Source organism: Chiloscyllium plagiosum, chromosome 36 (genome assembly GCF_004010195.1).
Source record: "Chiloscyllium plagiosum isolate BGI_BamShark_2017 chromosome 36, ASM401019v2, whole genome shotgun sequence".
NCBI lineage: Eukaryota > Metazoa > Chordata > Chondrichthyes > Orectolobiformes > Hemiscylliidae > Chiloscyllium > Chiloscyllium plagiosum.
In genome coordinates, this window is record NC_057745.1 from 120,535 (window position 1) to 138,587 (window position 18,053).

The 18,053-nt window shown below is 39.3% G+C and overlaps 1 protein-coding gene across 3 annotated transcripts in view; it reads left to right on the forward strand.

The window, feature by feature from the left end:
• Positions 1-18,053, forward strand: part of dis3l (DIS3 like exosome 3'-5' exoribonuclease) — a 53,705-nt gene that overhangs the window by 4,265 nt on the left and 31,387 nt on the right. Inside the window, exons 2-4 of one of the 3 annotated variants that reach the window (XM_043677086.1) lie at positions 3,410-3,536; positions 12,000-12,128; positions 13,942-14,077. In XM_043677086.1, the coding sequence (XP_043533021.1) occupies positions 13,991-14,077 (87 nt within the window). In that variant the 5' untranslated portion in view covers positions 3,410-3,536; positions 12,000-12,128; positions 13,942-13,990. The remainder of the gene's footprint in view (positions 1-3,409; positions 3,537-11,999; positions 12,129-13,941; positions 14,078-18,053) is intronic. The other 2 variants (XM_043677085.1, XM_043677087.1) reach the window with 2 other exon arrangements.

The following is an 18,053-nucleotide window of genomic DNA, read 5'->3' on the forward strand; positions in this document are numbered from 1 at the left end:
GTTGGCCACTGAATACTGCAATAGGAGGTGCAACCCCATAGAATGCCTTTCCAGTGTTCCTTTATTGAACATCGTTGGAAGGATCCTAGGTACATGACTACTTTTGCAGTGCTTTTACTTTATAGAGTCATAGTTATACAGCATGGAAACAAATCCTTCAAATCAACTTGTCCATGACAACCAGATATCCTCAGCTAATCTAATTCCATTTGCTAATATTTGGCCCATATTCCTCTAAACCTTTCCAATTCATGTACCCTATCAAGTGCCATTTAAATGTTATGATTGTACCAGCTTCCAATACCTTAGGTGCTCATTCTATGCACGCACCACCCTCTGGGTGAAAAAGGTTGCACCTCAGGTCTCTTTTACATCTTTCCCCTCTCACCTTAAACCTCTGCCCTCGAGTTTTGGATTTCCTTCCCCTTAGAAAAAGATCTTGGCTATTCACCTATCCATGCCCCTCATAATTTTATAAACCTCTGCAAGTCACCCCTCAGCTCAGGGGGAGAAAAGACCCGAGTCTAATCAGCCTCTCCCCAATGGCTCAAGCCCTCCAAATCCCGGCAAAATCCTTGTGAATCTTTTTTGAACCCTTTCAAGTTTAACCATATCTTTCCTACAGCAGGGAGACCAGAATTGAACAAGGTTTTTAAAAGTGGCCTCACCAATGACCTGTACAGCTGCAACGTGACGTACAGGAGTCCTGTACTCAATGCATTGACCAATGAAGACAAGTGTCTACCCTCAACTCCACTTTGAAGGAACTTATGAACAAGCACACTTGGGTCTCTTTGTTCAACAATACACCCCTATCATTACAACCCCAATGTTCTTGCAGATATCTAAGACCTCTTTCTCCCCGCCAGTGTATGGGTTTTCTTCCAATTCAGGTACAACCTGTCCTTTGTATACAGATTACTTCGACCCGAGAAAAGATCCCAATGGACCAAAAATGTGAATCTTTGCCCCTTACACCAGCTCGTTAGCCACACATCCTTTTATTCCTCCTCTTGCTAGCGCATGGCACTGGGAGTAATCCACATATTACTACCCTCAATGATCTACTTTGTAATCTCCTGCCTAATTTCCTGTATTCTCTGTGCAGAACCTTGTCCCTTTCTCTACCGATGTCGTTGGTACCAACGTTTACAATGACCTGCTGGTTTGTCTCCTCTTTCAGAATATCCTGCATCCGCTCTGAGATATCTTTGACTCTGGCACCAGGGAGGCAGCACACCATTCTCGCTGATGGCCGCATCTGTGCCTTTGACTAGAAAGTCCCCATCACAATCGATTGCTTTGAACTTGATATACCCCTCTTTACAGTAGCCCGTCACAGCACCAGAAACCTGGCTGTCAATGCTATATTCCCCTGAGAGGTCATAACCCCATAAAGTATCCAAATCAGCATATGTGTTTGAGATGGGAATAACCACAAGAGACTTCTGCACTACCTACCTTCCTCGCTTACTTTCCTAATAGTATTCCACTTGACTGTATCTGCAGTTACTCTACTTTGCTGAAATTGCCATTCTGCAAATGCCCCTAGCTCCTGTAAATTTGTCTTTACTTCTAAATGGCACTCCATCCGATCTGTGATCTAATAGGATTCACAACCAAACACACTTCCTGTAAACATAGTCTCCAGGAACATTGAAATGCTCCCTGATCTTGCACATCTGATAAGAAGAGCACATCACTCTATGAAAAGCCATGTCTTTGCTTAAAAGGTAGTAAGTATTTAATATGCTTTGTTAAAGCAGAAATCAAGGATCAGTGTGTTTTACTAGTACATATGTTTTTCCAATTCTCTTATGCTGATTTTCACTTTTGATTTGACTGCCTCCCCTGTGGAAGGAGGCTTATCAGCCCATAGTGCCTGTGCCGGTCCTTTTGTAGAGTTATTCGATTGATCTCACTGCCCATGCTTGTTCCCTGTATTCCGTAATATTTCTCTTCAAGGATTTGTCCAATTTTCAAAATTTTTATTAAATCTATTTCCAACGTACTTTCAGATAGTACACTCCAGATCACAACAACCCCCTGTGTAAAATGAAGAAATATGTTACATATTTTATGAAGGAAATATGTTTTGTTCTACATATTGCAAATGAGATAACTAGTTTTTTTTAATAAATCTAGTATTTAGTAGGACACAATATTAGGCATGTCATTGAATGCTGTCTATATTTTTTATTGTTATGCTAGATTTAAGAGGCATTGCCATCTCAGTAAAACATTTTACGAGATTCCTTATTATCTACCCCAGTAGAGTGCAGGTAATAACCAATTCAACTGTGAAATGTCTTGATGGGATTTTGGAGACACGAACTTTTTCGATTTATTAAACATTACTCTAAACCCATAACAAAATCATTTCCCTTTTAGATTTGTGACTATTCTATGGCTTTAAGAGGTGTATTTGGTCTTAATTTTTTTTTGAAGTGAAGAGCTGTCTATTTGAATCTAATAAAGTAAACAGTTTGTGAGACCTTGTTTTTTTTTAAAAAAGTCAGAACAATAGAAATAGTCTGAATGGGTGGGGCAAGCTCCCACAGAATCAGGATTTTTAGTTTTAGTTTCTCAGTAGCAGTTGCTGGGGTCTTGTATCTGGGTTTGGAAGTACATCCTTCCATGCTGCTTTGTCTGAGTTTTCTCTTGATGTTTTTCCTCCTGGGCTAGAAAATTGCATGTGAGACAGTCTGTTTAACTGAATTTCCCTTTGCCAAGGGTGTGCTTTTGGGATGTTACTATATTGGGACAGTTACAGTTTAGTAGTTACATAATTTATTATTCTATTTTCTGATAGAGTTGTTCCAATTTTTTTGTTGTTATAGTTTAACTATAATATATGATAAAATGTGTTTTACTTCACGACTAGTAGCTTGATCAATCAAATTGTACCCGGAATGCAGCACATGGCACTTGCCTTTAATATAAGAAAATGTTAGCCTCGATCCTATCATCTTAATATATTTTGAGAGAGTCTGCTCTGGTTTATAACAGATTGTATGGCATCTTTTGAGCCAGAGGGGAAAGATATCACAATGACTGCTGGTTGAGTTCATGCTGCACTGTGAACTGATTTTTTTTTCATTCATAAACTCATGACCTTGTAAGATTTTATGACATTGAAATCTCAGTTGCAGCGTGAGTGGGATTTGTGAAACATTCATTCTCTGCGTTGCCTTGTTCTGTGTATCTCTGCCTTTCTTTTCTTTTTCCTCATTGTTTGATTGATACTATATTAATGAGTATTTTTAGCAATGTCATTGTCTATTGCTCTATCTCTATCTCTCTGTTGAGCAATTAGCCTAAAGTAGTGAGAGACTCTTTATTGTTCTGGAATATTCATATTCTCAATCATTTCATTGTTGCATGTGGATTTTCTCATTGTCTGATGCAGGATTAGCATGAATATCGATAGGTGTGACTCCAGATCTACAGCAATGCAATTGACTCTCAAATAAAACAAAGGAGCAGAAGTAGACAATTCAACCCATCAAGTTCACTCCACCAAGCAATCACGACAGGTCTGATAACCCTTAACTCCACTTTCCTGCCACTTTCCTAGTCACATGAATGTCGCTTGTTGTGGTGCTTGGGGGAGTTTTTAACCACTGTGTCATCTCTGGTCTTCCTCTAGTTTACAATGCATAACTTGTACGCTATATGTGAGGAGGGGCATTCAACACAGCAAAGGCAGAATAGTTCAGTTAATTAGGGCTACTGCTGCTATACTGCATGTTTACTGCTCTGTTGCTGACGCACAGTGGATGCAGTGTGTTCAGTTTACAAAATCCATTGCACAAGTTAATCAAGGAAACTTCCACAGCACCTCCTTCCTAGTGGGCGCAACTGCTGAGAAGAGCAATAGCAGCAGTGTTCTGCAAACACCATTGTCTCAGAATTGCATTCTGATTTGGATTTGTTATGGTTTTCTTTCAATACTACTGGGTCAGTACAGTTAAAAATCCTTCAGCTGTGCACTAAATTCTACCAACCTTTTAGAGTAATAACTGTTGGTCGGCTATAAAAACATAAATACAGTACAGCCTTAGATGTATTGCTATCTTCTGAGAACAAATGAAAAAAGTTACTAATTTTAACTTCATTACTCTTCCAGGAAGTTTATTCTGTATGTTCTTCACCCTTTGGGTGACAATTTTGACTACCTGAAAGTTACATCACCTTCTCCCCCGTCTTCCTTTAGCTTAAAGAGATATTCCAGATCTTACCTTTTCAGTTCCCTTAACTATCTTATCGACTGTTCCTCTATAAGATCTTCCTGATGTATTCAAGAGTGAAAAGCTCAACCTTGTTCAATGTTTTTCTTACAATTCAGATTTTTGACAATACTCATTAATGTTGGGAGCTTCTCTGCACTGCCTCTAGTGCTTCAATATGTTAATTCTGTTTATGACTGAATCAGGAGGCACTACTCAAGGTGTCACATCACTGGATGCAATACTCTTTAGTCACAACCTCCTGTGACTCATATTCCTTTGTATTGTGTAAATTGACATTTGATTTGTTTCACGTATTGCTGCTGTCTGTGAGTTGAAGTTGTTGAATAATATCATTCTCTTAGTAGAAGAGTCTAGGACCGGAGGTGCAATCCCAGATTAGGGGGTCACCCATTTAAAATAAAGAGGAGATGGCATTTCTTCTTTCAGAGGGTTTTGAATCTATTTAATTCTTTACTGCATAGAGCTATAGAGGCTGTATCATTAAATGTATTAAAGCGGTTGGATAGACAAGTACTTAATCAGTAAAGGAATCAAGGGTAAAAGGCAGGAAAGTGGAGCTAAGGGTTATCAGACTTGTTGTGATCACTTGGTGATGGGTTGAATTATCTACTTCTGCTACCTTTGTTTTATTTGAGAGTCAACTGCATTTCTGTTGATTTGGAGTCATATGTAGACCAGGAGGAAGTGAGGACTGCAGATGTTGGCGATTAGAGTCTAGAGTATGGTGCTGGAAAAGCACAGCAGGTAGCATCCGAGGAGCAGGAGAATCGACGTTTCCTGATGAAGGGCTTACACCCGAAATGTCGATTCTCCTGCACACTCACATGTAGACCAGACCGGGTAAGGATGGTAGATTTTCTTTCCTTAAGGACATTGATGAACTAGATGGGTTCTGCGGTAACTAATATAGTTTCATGGTCATTGTTATTGGGGCAAACTTTCAATTGAATTTTTAGGTCATGATTAGATTGAGTGAGTAGCTAAATATCTTGGGGAAAATGTGAAATTCTCCTTGTAGCATGAAGAATAAAAAAGACATATCTAGCAAAGAAGTCAGGGTATCCTAGTGATTGATTTGCATTAGGTATAGTAAGTACTTAGGAAAGCTAATAAATATTACTGTTAACGTGAGGGGAATTGAATATAAAAGTTGGGAGTTGATATTTTAGTTATACAATGCATTGGAGAAAGCGATGACTGCAGATGCTGGAAATCAGAGTTGAGAGTGTGTTGCTGGAAAACACAGTAGGTCAGGTAGCATCCGTGGAGCAGGAGAATCGACGTTTAGGGCATAAGCCCTTCATCAGGAATCCTGATGAAGGGCTTATGCCCAAAACATTGATTCTCCAGCTTCTCAGATGCTGCCTGACCTGCTGTGCTTTTCCAGCAACACACTTTCAAGTTATACAGTGCATTGCTGAGGCCACATCTGGAATACTGTGTACAGTATTGGTCTCCTTATTTAAGGAAAATTCTTAAGTTTTGTTGGATGAAGTTCAAAAAAGATTTACTAAACTAATATCGGGAATGTGTCACATGGAAAGGTTGGACAAACTAGTCTTGTATCTGATGGAATTTATAAGTGTAAGATACGACTTGCTTGTAACATATAAGATCTGAAGGGTCTTTACAGTGTAGATGTTTCCTCCTGTGGGTGAATCTAGAACTAGGAATTAGTTCTAGAACTCAGTTCTGAAAAAGAGTCATACCAGACTCGAAACGTTAATTCTGTTTCTCTCTCCAGGGATGCTGTCTGATCTGCTGAGTTCCTCTCTCATTCTTGGTTTATTTCAGATTTTCATTACCTGCAGTATTTTGCTTTTATTTAAGTTAATCATGATCCTAGTTGAGGATCTATTGCACTATAATCCTTGTGTTGTGTAGACCCAAGATTTGTCTTGTTTAAATCAACCATTAAAATTATCCAAATGTAACTATGTCCTGTTTAATGCTTCACCTGCCAGTAGCTCCTGGCTAAAAAAAAATTGTGAGTTAAACTTCTGTTGAATTTCTAAATTTAACACTTTGTCCAGGTCTTGATGCCATCTGTGAACAGGGGAATCAAGGTCACGTCTTTCACAACAAATTGGCAGAGAGAGAAGTTTTGCCAGCTGCACAATGCATTACATTCCCTAATATACCGTGCAAACATGTTCCATTTTCCCTTGTAAAACCCGCAGTTTCTATATTTCATTCTTCAAAATTCAGTTTCAAAGCAATGCAGTTCTGTGTTTTTACTGCTCTGTCCTAACATGGCTAATTTCACATTCTGTTTCACTCACTACTGTTCGTAGAGTCATAACGTTATACAGTATGGAAACAGACCTTTCAGTCAGATTCATCTGTGCCAACCAGATATTATAAATTAGTCTATTCCCATTTGCCAGAATTTGGCTATATCCCTCTAAATGCTTTCTATTCATATAACCATCTAGATGCTTTTTAAATATTGTAATTGTACCCACTTCTACCATCTCCTCTGGCAGCTCATTCCATACATGCCACCATCTCTGTGTGTAAAAGTTACCCCTCTGATCCCTTTTATATCTTTCCCTCATGATTTTATAAACCTCTATCAAGTCATCCCTCAGCTTCCTGCACTCTAGGGGAAAAAAGCCCCAGCCTATTCAGCCTCTTCTTATACCTGAAACCTTCCAATCCCACATGGAACCATTCTTGTAAATCACTTCTGCGCTCTCTCTCCAAAGTATTTGCATCTTTCCTGCAATGTGGTATCCACAATGATAGACAGTACTCCAGCTGAGGTTTAGCAAGGGTCCTTTACAAGTGTACCTGTAGAAATTTGCTGATTTACTTGTACACAGCATTAGAAATCTTTTTACAGCACAGAGACTATTTCATGTTTATGATCTCAACGACGAGTGGAAATATCTTCTTTCTGTCTGACTTATCAATCTCTGACAAAATCTTGAAAAGCTCTCTCAGGACTCCTTCAGTTAGCTCCTTTCTAGAAAATACAGCCATGGTCTGTCCTATGTTTCCTATGATAGATTCACAGAATAGTTACAAAACGGAATGAGGCCATTTGGCCTTTCATGGGGCAGCACGGTGGCTCAGTGGTTAGCACCGCGAGAGACCTGGGTTCAATTTCTGCCTCGGGCGACTGTCTGTGTGGAGTTTGCACATTCTCCCTGTGTCTGCGTGGGTTTCCTCCGGGTGCTCAGTTCTCTCCCACAATCCAAAGATGTGCAGGTCAGGTGAATTGACCATGCTAAATTGCCCATAGTGTTAGGTGCATTAGTCAGGGGTAAATGTGGGGTGGGGCAGTGGGTCTGGGTAGGTTATTCTTCGGATGGTTCTGCGTGGACTTGCTGGGCCGAAGGGCCTGTTTCCATACTGTAGGGAATTTAATCTAATCTAATATCAGTGCTGCTCCACTCAAGAGCAAGACCACAAGACATAGGAGCAGGATTAGGCTCTTTGTCCCAATGGGTGTGCTGCACAATCCGATCATGGCTGGTATGCTCCCCACCCCATTCTCCTTCATTCTCCCATAATCTTTGATTCCCTTACCAATCCAGATCTATAAAGTACTCTTTAAGCTTTTAATTTTTAATTTTACATGTGTTTTATAAAAAAACAAATTGTTGCTTAAATAGACAATATTCAATAAGCCTGTTTGTATGTAAACAGTTTTAAGTGATCACTAAATTGGCCTTTGATGCTTTAAAGGTTACACTGTCCTATTTGTTGCATGAAAAATTATACTTAACTCAATTAGATTTGGAAATAAAAGATTGAGAAAATATAACCAATATTGAGAAAATATAATATAACCAATGTTCATAAAATATTTTGGAAAATCAATATCGTCAAACAAAATGTCTTGATTTTGAACATTTTTTTTCAAATAACTCAAAACATCTGGTTATACCTTTAATTTTCAAGAAGGAATATTGTGTACTCAAGTCATCAAATGGTTAAATTTGCAGTAAATAAAATCAACTGCCCGCTAACATTTTGAAAAATTTCCCTTGAGGATTGGGTGTCTGTTAAAAGCCTTGGGCTATTTTAATCAAAGACCGTCAATTTAACAGATTGCTGTTAATTTTGTCCCTGTTGTTCATTTAATTCCCTCTGTGTGCAGTATGGATTTCTGTGCCCGCTGCCACCAGTTACCTTCTGTGGTATTTTCATGGAAGCCTTTAACAACTTTACAGGTCTTAACTTTTCCCAATTTGTTTAATTTATAGCATAGAAACTTAAATCTTTTCAAACAGTTTGTGTCTTTAATGAATCTTATTTGAAAATAACAGTTGGAAAACTTTTCATTGATATCTGATCTTGGACTGGTTATAAACAGCTCTGTAACAACAGGGGAGTCTTTTCTACCAAATTGGCAAATATTTTTAGATGTGAAAGAGAAATATTCTTTGCGAGTATCTTATCTGTTACAGGAATTGAATGTCAAATCCATTTCCCTTTTGATCAGTGTCTAGCTACTAATTTGAGTAAGATTAACTTTTGGCAAACTGGATTTTTTTTTCATTTGTCATTCGATGCTTTCATTCTGTTCAAAATCAATTAGGTTCTTGAAATGTTAAGTATTACTAATTTTCTTGGAATTATAGATGCAGTATTCCTTTCTTTTATGGTTAAAACATTGTACTTACAACCAGACATGATGGTTGGAAGTGTAATGCATTACAGGTCAGAGCTCAGTATTTGTGTTCACCATCTCCCTAAATTTAGTTAGTCATACACTTGGCAAATTTCTCTATCAAAATGTTGACGACATAGCAAGCTGCATGGGAATGATCATGTCTTGTTCATGTGTTAAGGTTTACACCTTTAGTCTGCAGAGTAATGCGTATTTTCATTGTACTTTTGTTGATTCCCAAAGTATTTATTGGAAAATCTCTCTTCCCAGTAGCTGACCCTCAACATTCATCATTGTACCAAATGTTGAAATACCATTCTGTACAAGGAGAATTGAGTTGTAATCCTGCCACATTCATTTCTTCAGTTAACTAATTTTCTTATTAATTAGTTCCATCGTCTTCAGCCCCATAAAACTCCAAATTCCCATCTTCTTCCAAGCCTGCCCTCTTGCGCACCTCATATCTTCAGCTAACACCCTTAATTGTGCTGCTTACTTACTCCTTTATGATGCTGCTTGCAACCTATATCCTTGACAAGATTTTGGCCTTTATCCTTAAAAGTTTGCCATTTTTGATTCCACCTTAAATTTTGCTTCATAAAGGTCCCTGTGAAGTATTTGCTACATTGTAATGCCATCAGAGCACTATATACATGCAAGTTGTTGCTGCTTTACTTTTGAACCAACAAGATTAGTACAATTTATTTATTTTGTTAAAGATTCTCATTACATATTTCCATATCACCAAGTGAAACTAACCAGAAGTTTGTCTTTGATCCTGTGCCATTCGTCATTTGTTCTGTTATCCTGTGTATTCTTCTGCAACATAAAGTTAATGATTCAAGTCTTTATTAACACAGCATTAATTTTCCATAATGCATGCCTTTATATTTCACAAATTAGCTAACAAATTCAGAGGATGAAAAGACATGTGATGAGTTATGAATGTCCTGAATTTACTGATTAATTTATGCCACTTTGCTGTTTGCCTTTACAAACTGCATTTGACCCTTAGCCTTTTCATTATTTTTAAGAACTTGCTGGGTTTGCACATTAATTGGTTATATACACAGAAAATTAACAGTCCTTTCATTCTGGCAAGCTCACAAAACTTAGGAATTGTAATTTCACAACCAATTAGCAAAAGCTATTTTTTTTACATATGAAGACAAAACAATCATATAACTTTAGAACACCTGGAGTAGAATTACACATAAATATGCACTTCTTCCTTTTGAGTGTTTGTAAAGATAACAGGAAAATCAGCAGTCAATAATACTAAACCTATCACAAGAATTCTGACTCTGATAAATGTAGATATTTATTTGTGATTAAATGTAAACCTGCAAAGTTCCGTTTTCTTGAACATATTGGGGCAATATGTATCGTACAGCTGAGCACAAATACCCATTGATAGCTGGTTTAAGATGGACCAAAACTCATTTCACATTGTACAATATTATGCATGCTGAAATTACGGAATAAAAACAGAAAATACCAATATTGGTGCTCAATTGGTAGTACTTTTGTCTTTGAATCAGAGTTATGGGTTTGAGATCTGTTATGGAGCCTCAGTATACAATCTAGAATTTGTAGTATTACGGGTTGAATATAGTATTATGGATGTGCTGCATTGTCAGAAATGTGCTTCTTTTAGCAATGTCTACTGGTTTTAATGAAAACAAATCATTGATGTATTAGACGGGGGGGTGGAAGATCTGAAGAAATGGTGCACTGAGAACAACCAGCTCTCAATGTCGGCAAAACCAAGGAACTTATTATTGACTTTAGGCAGGATGTTACTCATGCCCCCCTATACAACAGAGGTGGAATGAGTGGAGAGTGTCTAGCTCCTGGGAGTGGTCATCCACAACAAGCTTTCTTGGACTCTTCATGTGGACGCACTAGTTACAAAGGCCCAACAACGTCTCTTCTTCCTCAGGCAGCTGAGGAAATTTGGTATGACGGCGAATACCCTTGCCAACTTTTATAGGTGTGCCATCGAGAGCATTCTGACTGGATGTATCAATACCAGGTATGGCAACTGTACCATTCAAGTTCGGAGACGGTTACAGAGAGTGGTGAACTCAGTCCGGACAATAACAAAGGCCAACCTCCCATCAATAGAGTCAGGCTCACTGTCAAGGAAAGGCCGTCAGCATTCTCAAAGATCCATCCCACCCTGGCAATGTTTTTCTACAACCTCTACCATTGGGGAGAAAGTGCAGAAGCCTGAACATACGCACCAGCCAGTTTCAAAACAGTTTCTACACTACTGTTGTAAGAATACTGAATGGACTCTCAAACTCTTAACATTCGCCTGTACCTGTGTTTTTGTTTTTGCCGCTGTTTACCTATTATTTACTTATCTATGCTACTTAACTGTGTGATCTACATGTTCGCAGAACAAAGCTTTTCATTGTGCCTCGGTACACATGACAATAAATTCAATTCAAATTATTCGATTCTATTTTGGAACAGTATGTTCAATTCTGGTCTCCCTGCTATAGGAAAGATGTTGTTAAACTTGAAAGGGTTAGAAAAGATTTACAAGGATGTTGCCAGGAATGGAGGGTTTGAGCTATAGAGTGAGGCAGAGTAGGCTGAGGTATTTTCCCCCAAACTGTCAGAGACTGAGGGGTGACGTTATAGAGGTTTATAAAATCTTGAGAGGAATGGATAGGGTTAATAGCCAAGGTATTTTTCCCAGTGTAGGGAAGTTCAAAACTAGGGGGCAAAGGTTTAAGGTGGGAGGGGAAAGATAGAAAAGGGACCTGAGGGGCAGCGTTTTCATGCAGAGGATGGTGTGTTTTTAGAATGAACTGCCTGAGGAAGTGGTAGAGGCAGGTACAATTACAAGATTTAAAAGGTATCTGGATGGGTAAATGAATAGGAAGAGTTTAGAGAGATATGGGCCAAATGCTAGCAAATGGGACTAGATTAATTTGCTGGTAGGCATGGACAAGTTGGACCAAAGGGTCTGTTTCACCTCTATCACTATGATAAAAGTGATAGAATAAAGGTGTGAGGGGGAAAAAAGATAAACAAATAATACAATTTTGAAGATGTAAAATGGAAAAATATTGGAGCCAATCTGATCATATTCATTGGCTGTTTCATTACAGACATTACAACAAATTGCGGAACCTGCTGAAGGACGCTCGTCATGAATGTGTGTTGTTCTTCAATGAATTCCAGCTGTACTCATATGTACCGAGAGAGCATGGAGAATCTCTAGAAAAATGGCAGACCAGGTCTGTTGTTGAAATCCAACCTGAGATGTTTGGAACTTTTTAAAAATCTTGAATGCTTACTGTAAATCTTGTGTTTTAGTCTTTAATTCACACTCTATATTATACATGTTTGGAAGGTGCACAGAATATTATCTTTATTTAAATGTATAAATTGGATAACATTCACATTTCAGAATTATAAGAAGTAATTTGTAATGGTCAGCAAGTGGGCTTTGGCTGTCATAAGTATATCTTGCTATAATTGTAATTAAAGAATTAAAATAATACTGCCTAAGCCATGTATGAACAAGAATAAAGCAGGGTAGAAAGAATCTTGTTTCCAGTAGTTGAGGAGACGAAGAATGAGGCGCCATAATTACAAGATTAGAGTGGTGCTGAAAAAGCACAACAGGTCAGGCAGCTTCCAAGGAGCAGGAAAATTGATGTTGCGGGCAGAGGCCCTTCATCAGGAATGAGGCAGAGAGCCTTAGGGGTGGAGAGATAAATGGGAGAGGTGAGGCTGGGGAGAAGGTAGCTGAGAGTGCAGTGGGTGGATGGAGGTGGGGGTAAAGGTGATAGGTCAGAGAGGTGGGTGGAGCGGATAGATGGGAAGGAAGATTGATAGATGGGACAGATCATGAGGATGGCGCTGAGTTGGAAGGTTGGAACTGGGGTAAGGTGAGGGAGGGGAAATGAGGAAACTGGTGAAGTCCACATTGATGCCATGGGGTTGAAGGGTTCCAAGGCAAAAGATGAGGCATTCTTCCTCCAGGCGTTCGGTGGTAAGGGAGTGGCGATGGAGGAGGCCCAGGTCCTACATGTTCTCGGCAGAGTGGGACGGGGAGTTGAAATGTTCAGCCATGGGGCAGTGGGGTTGATTGGTATGGGTGTCCCGGAGATGTCCTCTGAAGTGCACTGCAAGTAAGCGGCCAGTCTCCCCAATGTAAATGAGACCACTTTCGCAATAATTACAAGATTAAGCACAAGAGATTTAGAATAGGGAAAAGGAAAATTAATTTGTACAGTTCTGAGAAAAACTTCATTTTTTTCAACAGGCCATTTGGCCCAACAGCTCCACACCTCCAAGAGTAACCCACCTAGACCCATTCCCCTACCTTATTGCTCTGCATTTCCCATGACTCATGCACCTAACCTACACATCCCTGAACATTATGGGCAATTTAGCATGGCCAATTCACCTAACCTTTGGATTGAGAGGAAACCAGAGCACCCAGAGGAAACCCATGCAGACACGGGAGAATGTGCACATTCCACACAGTCGCCCGGCAATATCATTGGAAAATATGTAATTATCTTTAATCGGCAATTGGATAGGTGCTTAAGCTAGGACAAATGTTCGGCACAACATCGTGGGCCGAAGGGCCTGTTCTGTGCTGTATTGTTCTATGTTCTAGTCTTTTTATAATGGAAAATGTTGAGAGTTTGATTTGAGTATAACAACATAATGCTTTTGAATGGATTCTTGACTTGGTGGGAATTGTGTGTGAGAGGATGTATACCCGATCTCTACGTTGTTGAAAGGTCTAGTATGGGGCGTATATGTTGGAGGAGGGCAGAAGTTATTGATAAATGTGGTTTTTTTTGTGTTGAGTGAAATATTTTATTTTGTGGTTATCTGGTACTATCATTTGATCATTGCTGTCTGTATTTTGATTTGGAGAGAATTTGAACTTTGGGAAAAAAGCATTCTGAGCTCAGTTGGAAGTTGATAAGTATTGAAAACCCTGTATGTTCTTCAGCCCACCGTTAAACAAAACATTAGACATTTCAGTCAAACAAAGGAAATAATAAAAACACAAATTATTTATTCCAGGTGTATTTACTATGCCACAGTCTGGTATTACAATCATCTTGCAGGATTGATGCCAGTTGTTATGGTAACCGAGGATCCAGAAGCCATTCAAAAATATGGAAGTGAAACAGAAGGAGTATTTGTCATATCATTTAAGGTATAGCCCACTTTTGTGCTTCATCATTGATCTCATTGAGCTCCAGTGTTAGGGTAGAGTTGCATGAACAAGAACAAAGAAAAGTACAGCACAAGAACAGGCCCTTTGGCCCACCAAGACTGCACCAAAATACAATGTCTTTCTAAACTAAAAACCTTTTGTCTCTACGTGGTCCATATCCCTCGATTCCCTGCCTAATCATAAATTTGTCAAGATTCCTCTTAAATGTTGCTGTTGTATACATCTCCGCCACTTCCTTTGGTAGTGCATTCCAGGCACTTACCACCCTCTGTAACTCTCACATCATCTTTAAACTTACCCCCTTTTACCTTAAACCTATGTCCTATCTTGGGAACAAGACTCTGACTGTCCATTCTGTCCATAATTTTGTAAGCTTCTATCAGATCTCCCCTCAAGGGAAATCAATTCAAGCTTGTCCAATTTTGCTTCATTGCTAAAACGTTGCAAACTAGACAATATCTGAGTAAGCAATTTCTGTACCCTCTTCAAAGCCTCCACATCCTTCTAGCAGTGTGCTGACCAGAACTGAATACATGAGTTAGGTCACATTTAGAATAAAGTTCTATACAACGGCAACATGACTTGCCGATTTTTATGCTCTATGTCCCAGTCGATGAAGGCAAGTATGCCTTCTTGACTATCTTATCACTTGTATTGCCTATGTCCCTCTGTATATTGATGCTACTAAGGGTTCTACTATTTACTGTATACTTCCCTCCTGTATTAGATCTCCTAAAATGCATCACCTTGCATTTGTCCGAATTAGACTCCATCTGCTATTTCTCTGACCAAGTCTCTTGCCTATCTACATCCTGCTGGTCTGGGAGCTCTGAAAGCCCCAGATATGTATTGGTTCTGGCGGCAATTACATATTTGTTACAAAATAGCAGCCAACTCAGGGAAGGATAATGCTACCTGGAGGCTGGGAGGGTGACTATGGCCATCATCCTCAAAGTATTGGACTCCTTCCAGGATGAAGTAGGTGATATTTGCTCAATCTTTCAGTTGCATTGGGAGCTCTGTAAGGGCCTGTCTTCCAAGCGAGCTGAAAATGTTTCACTCCAGAGAGAAGTAGCTCCCAGAACGAAAAATAATAGTAAAATTTGCAAAAGGTACATACTGTTTCTACCCAACTTGTAAAACTCAAATGGAGGTCCAGTGTAACAAGGATATTCATTTCTAGGGATCTTTCCTTTTTACTGGATATTCCTCTGGAATCTGAAGCAGGCATGTAGCTTTGTGACAGGCTTCCTCACAGAGACAGGTACCATTGACTGTACGCATCACTTTAGAGATACCACGTATCAACTCTTCCCCTGACAAAGGAGCCGCGCTCTGAAAGCTTATGATTACAAATAAACCTGTTGGACTATAATCTGGTGTCGTGTGACTTCTGACTTTGTCCACCCCAGTGTAACACTGGCATCTTCACACCATTTATCTTGGTTCTGTTTGTGAAGACCTATCAATCTCAGTCATGAAAACTGAGCCCTAACATTTAATCTTTCCATTTCATGAAAGGAGTCTATTCTATTCTCCAGTTATTTCTCTCTCCATTACATTGGCAATGGCTTTTCATCTGCTCTCATATTGTAACCTGAAGGCTCAGAACTTGACACTCTCCTATTGATTGTCAACATACTGCTGCTTAAGAATATCATCCTGGCATGAAGTATCAGATTCCACATTTATACTGACCACCGTCTTCTTTTTGGATCACCTCCACTGTTTCAAAAATGTTGTTTTACTTATCAGCCATCTCCAAAAATTATAAGATCAGTATTCTCTGAAGCTATAACAAATTCCATTCCCAAATTACTAACTCCTTCTCTCTCCTTGGTAATTCTCTGTAGCCTGAACTAGATAGTTTGCAATCTTGCAGTTATATTCAATTCCAATTACATAGCCATACAGTCACTAAGACTGTCTGTGTCCATCTTTGTAACATTACTTGACTCTAACCCTGCCTCAGGGTAAAGGTGAAGACTGCAGATGCTGGAGATCAGAGTCAAAAAGTCTACCACTGGAAAAGCACTGCCAGTCAGGCAGCATCTGAACAGCAGGAAAGTCGATGTTTTGAGCATAAGCTCTTCATCAGGAGTCATCATTCCTAAACATTGACTCTCCTGCTGCATGGATGCTGCCTGATCAGCTGTGCTTTTCCAGTGCCAGACGTTTTGACTCTAACCAGGTCTCAGCTTATCTACCACTTGAGCCCTCGTACGTGACTTTGTTAACTCACTGACTCTTCCAAAACACTCCTTGCAAACCATTTACATTCCACCTTCTGTAAACCTGAGGTGTAAATTGTGTTGCCTATGTCTTTAATCACACCAAGTCCAATTCACCCATCCTCCCTGTACTTACTGACCCACACTGGCTCCTGGTTAAGCAATGCCTCAATTTGAAAATTCTGATCTTTGTATTCAAATCTTCCTTACTCTGGCCTCTCCCTAATTCTAAGCTCCTCCAACCCTGGAATCTGCATTCCTCCAAATCTGGTCTCTTGACAATGTCCAATTTTATTTGAACCATCATCGAAAATACTATCCACTTCCTTGGCCACAACTTGTTTAATTCATGACCGAAACTATACAATGAATAAAGGCTACAAGTAGCACTACCCATTTATAATATTGTGCATCATTATTTACACTGATGTTACAAAAAAGTCCTTCCAATCAATTAGCCATTTCACTATTGTTTTCAATAAAAGTTTATTTTTTTCAACTTTGCTCTTGAGATATTCTATGTCTCCTGAGCTAATGATTAAAGAGGAATAAAGAAGAGGTTGCATTTATTGTTATGTTTTGATTAGGGGTAACATTAGGGCTGTACTTAGGGAGGATATTCCTGGGAATACGTCCAGAGAAGTTATTTGGGTGGAACTGAGAAATAAGAAAGGGATGATCACCTTATTAGAATTGTACTATAGACCCTCCCAAAAGTCAGTGGGAAATGGAGAAACAAATTTGTAAGGATATCTCAGTTATCTGTAAGAGTAATAGGGTGGTTATGGTAGGGGATTTTAACATTCCAAACATAGACTGGGACTACCACAGTGCTAAGAGCTTAGATGGAGAGGAATTTGTAAAGTGTGATCAAAATATTTTCTGATTCAATACAAGGTACAAAAGAAGGTGCAAAACGTGACCTAGGAGACAGTAAGGACTGCAGATGCTAGAAGTCAAAGTTGATAGGTGTGAAGCTGGAAGAGGACAGCAGGTCAGACAGCATCTGAGGAGCAGGAAAGTCAATGCTTCAGGTGAAAACCCTCCATCAGGACTAGACTTACTTGACCTACACTTGGGAAATAAGGCAGGGTAGGTGATTAAGCTGTCAGTGGGGGAGCACTTTGGGGCCAATGATCATAATTCTATTAGTTTTAAAATAGTAATGGAGAAGAATAGACCAAATCTAAAAGGTAAAGTTCTAAACTGGAGGAAGGCCAATTTTGATGGTATTAGGCAAGAGCTTTCAAAAGTTAATTGGGGGTGGATGTTTGCAGGTAAAGGGACAGCTGGAAAATGGGAAGCCTTCAAAAATGAGATGAGAGACCAGAGACAGTATGTTCCTGTTAGGGTGAAAGGTAAGGCTGGTTAGTGTAGGGAATGCTGAATGACTAGAGAAATTAAGATTTTGATCAAGAAACAGAAGGAAGCATATAGAGTCATAGAAATGTACAGCACGGAAATAGACCGTTCAGTCTAACTCGTCCATGCTGACCAGATATCCCAAACTAATTTAGTCCCATTTGCCGGTACTTGGCCCATATTCCTCTAAACCCTTCCTATCCATATACCCATCCAGATGCCTTTTCAATGTTGCAATGTACCAGCCTCCACCACTTCCTCTGGCAGCTCATTCCATACGCGCACCACCCTCTGTGTGAAAAAATTGCCCCTTAGATCCCTGTTATATCTTTCCTCTCTCACTCTAAACCTATGCCCTCTAG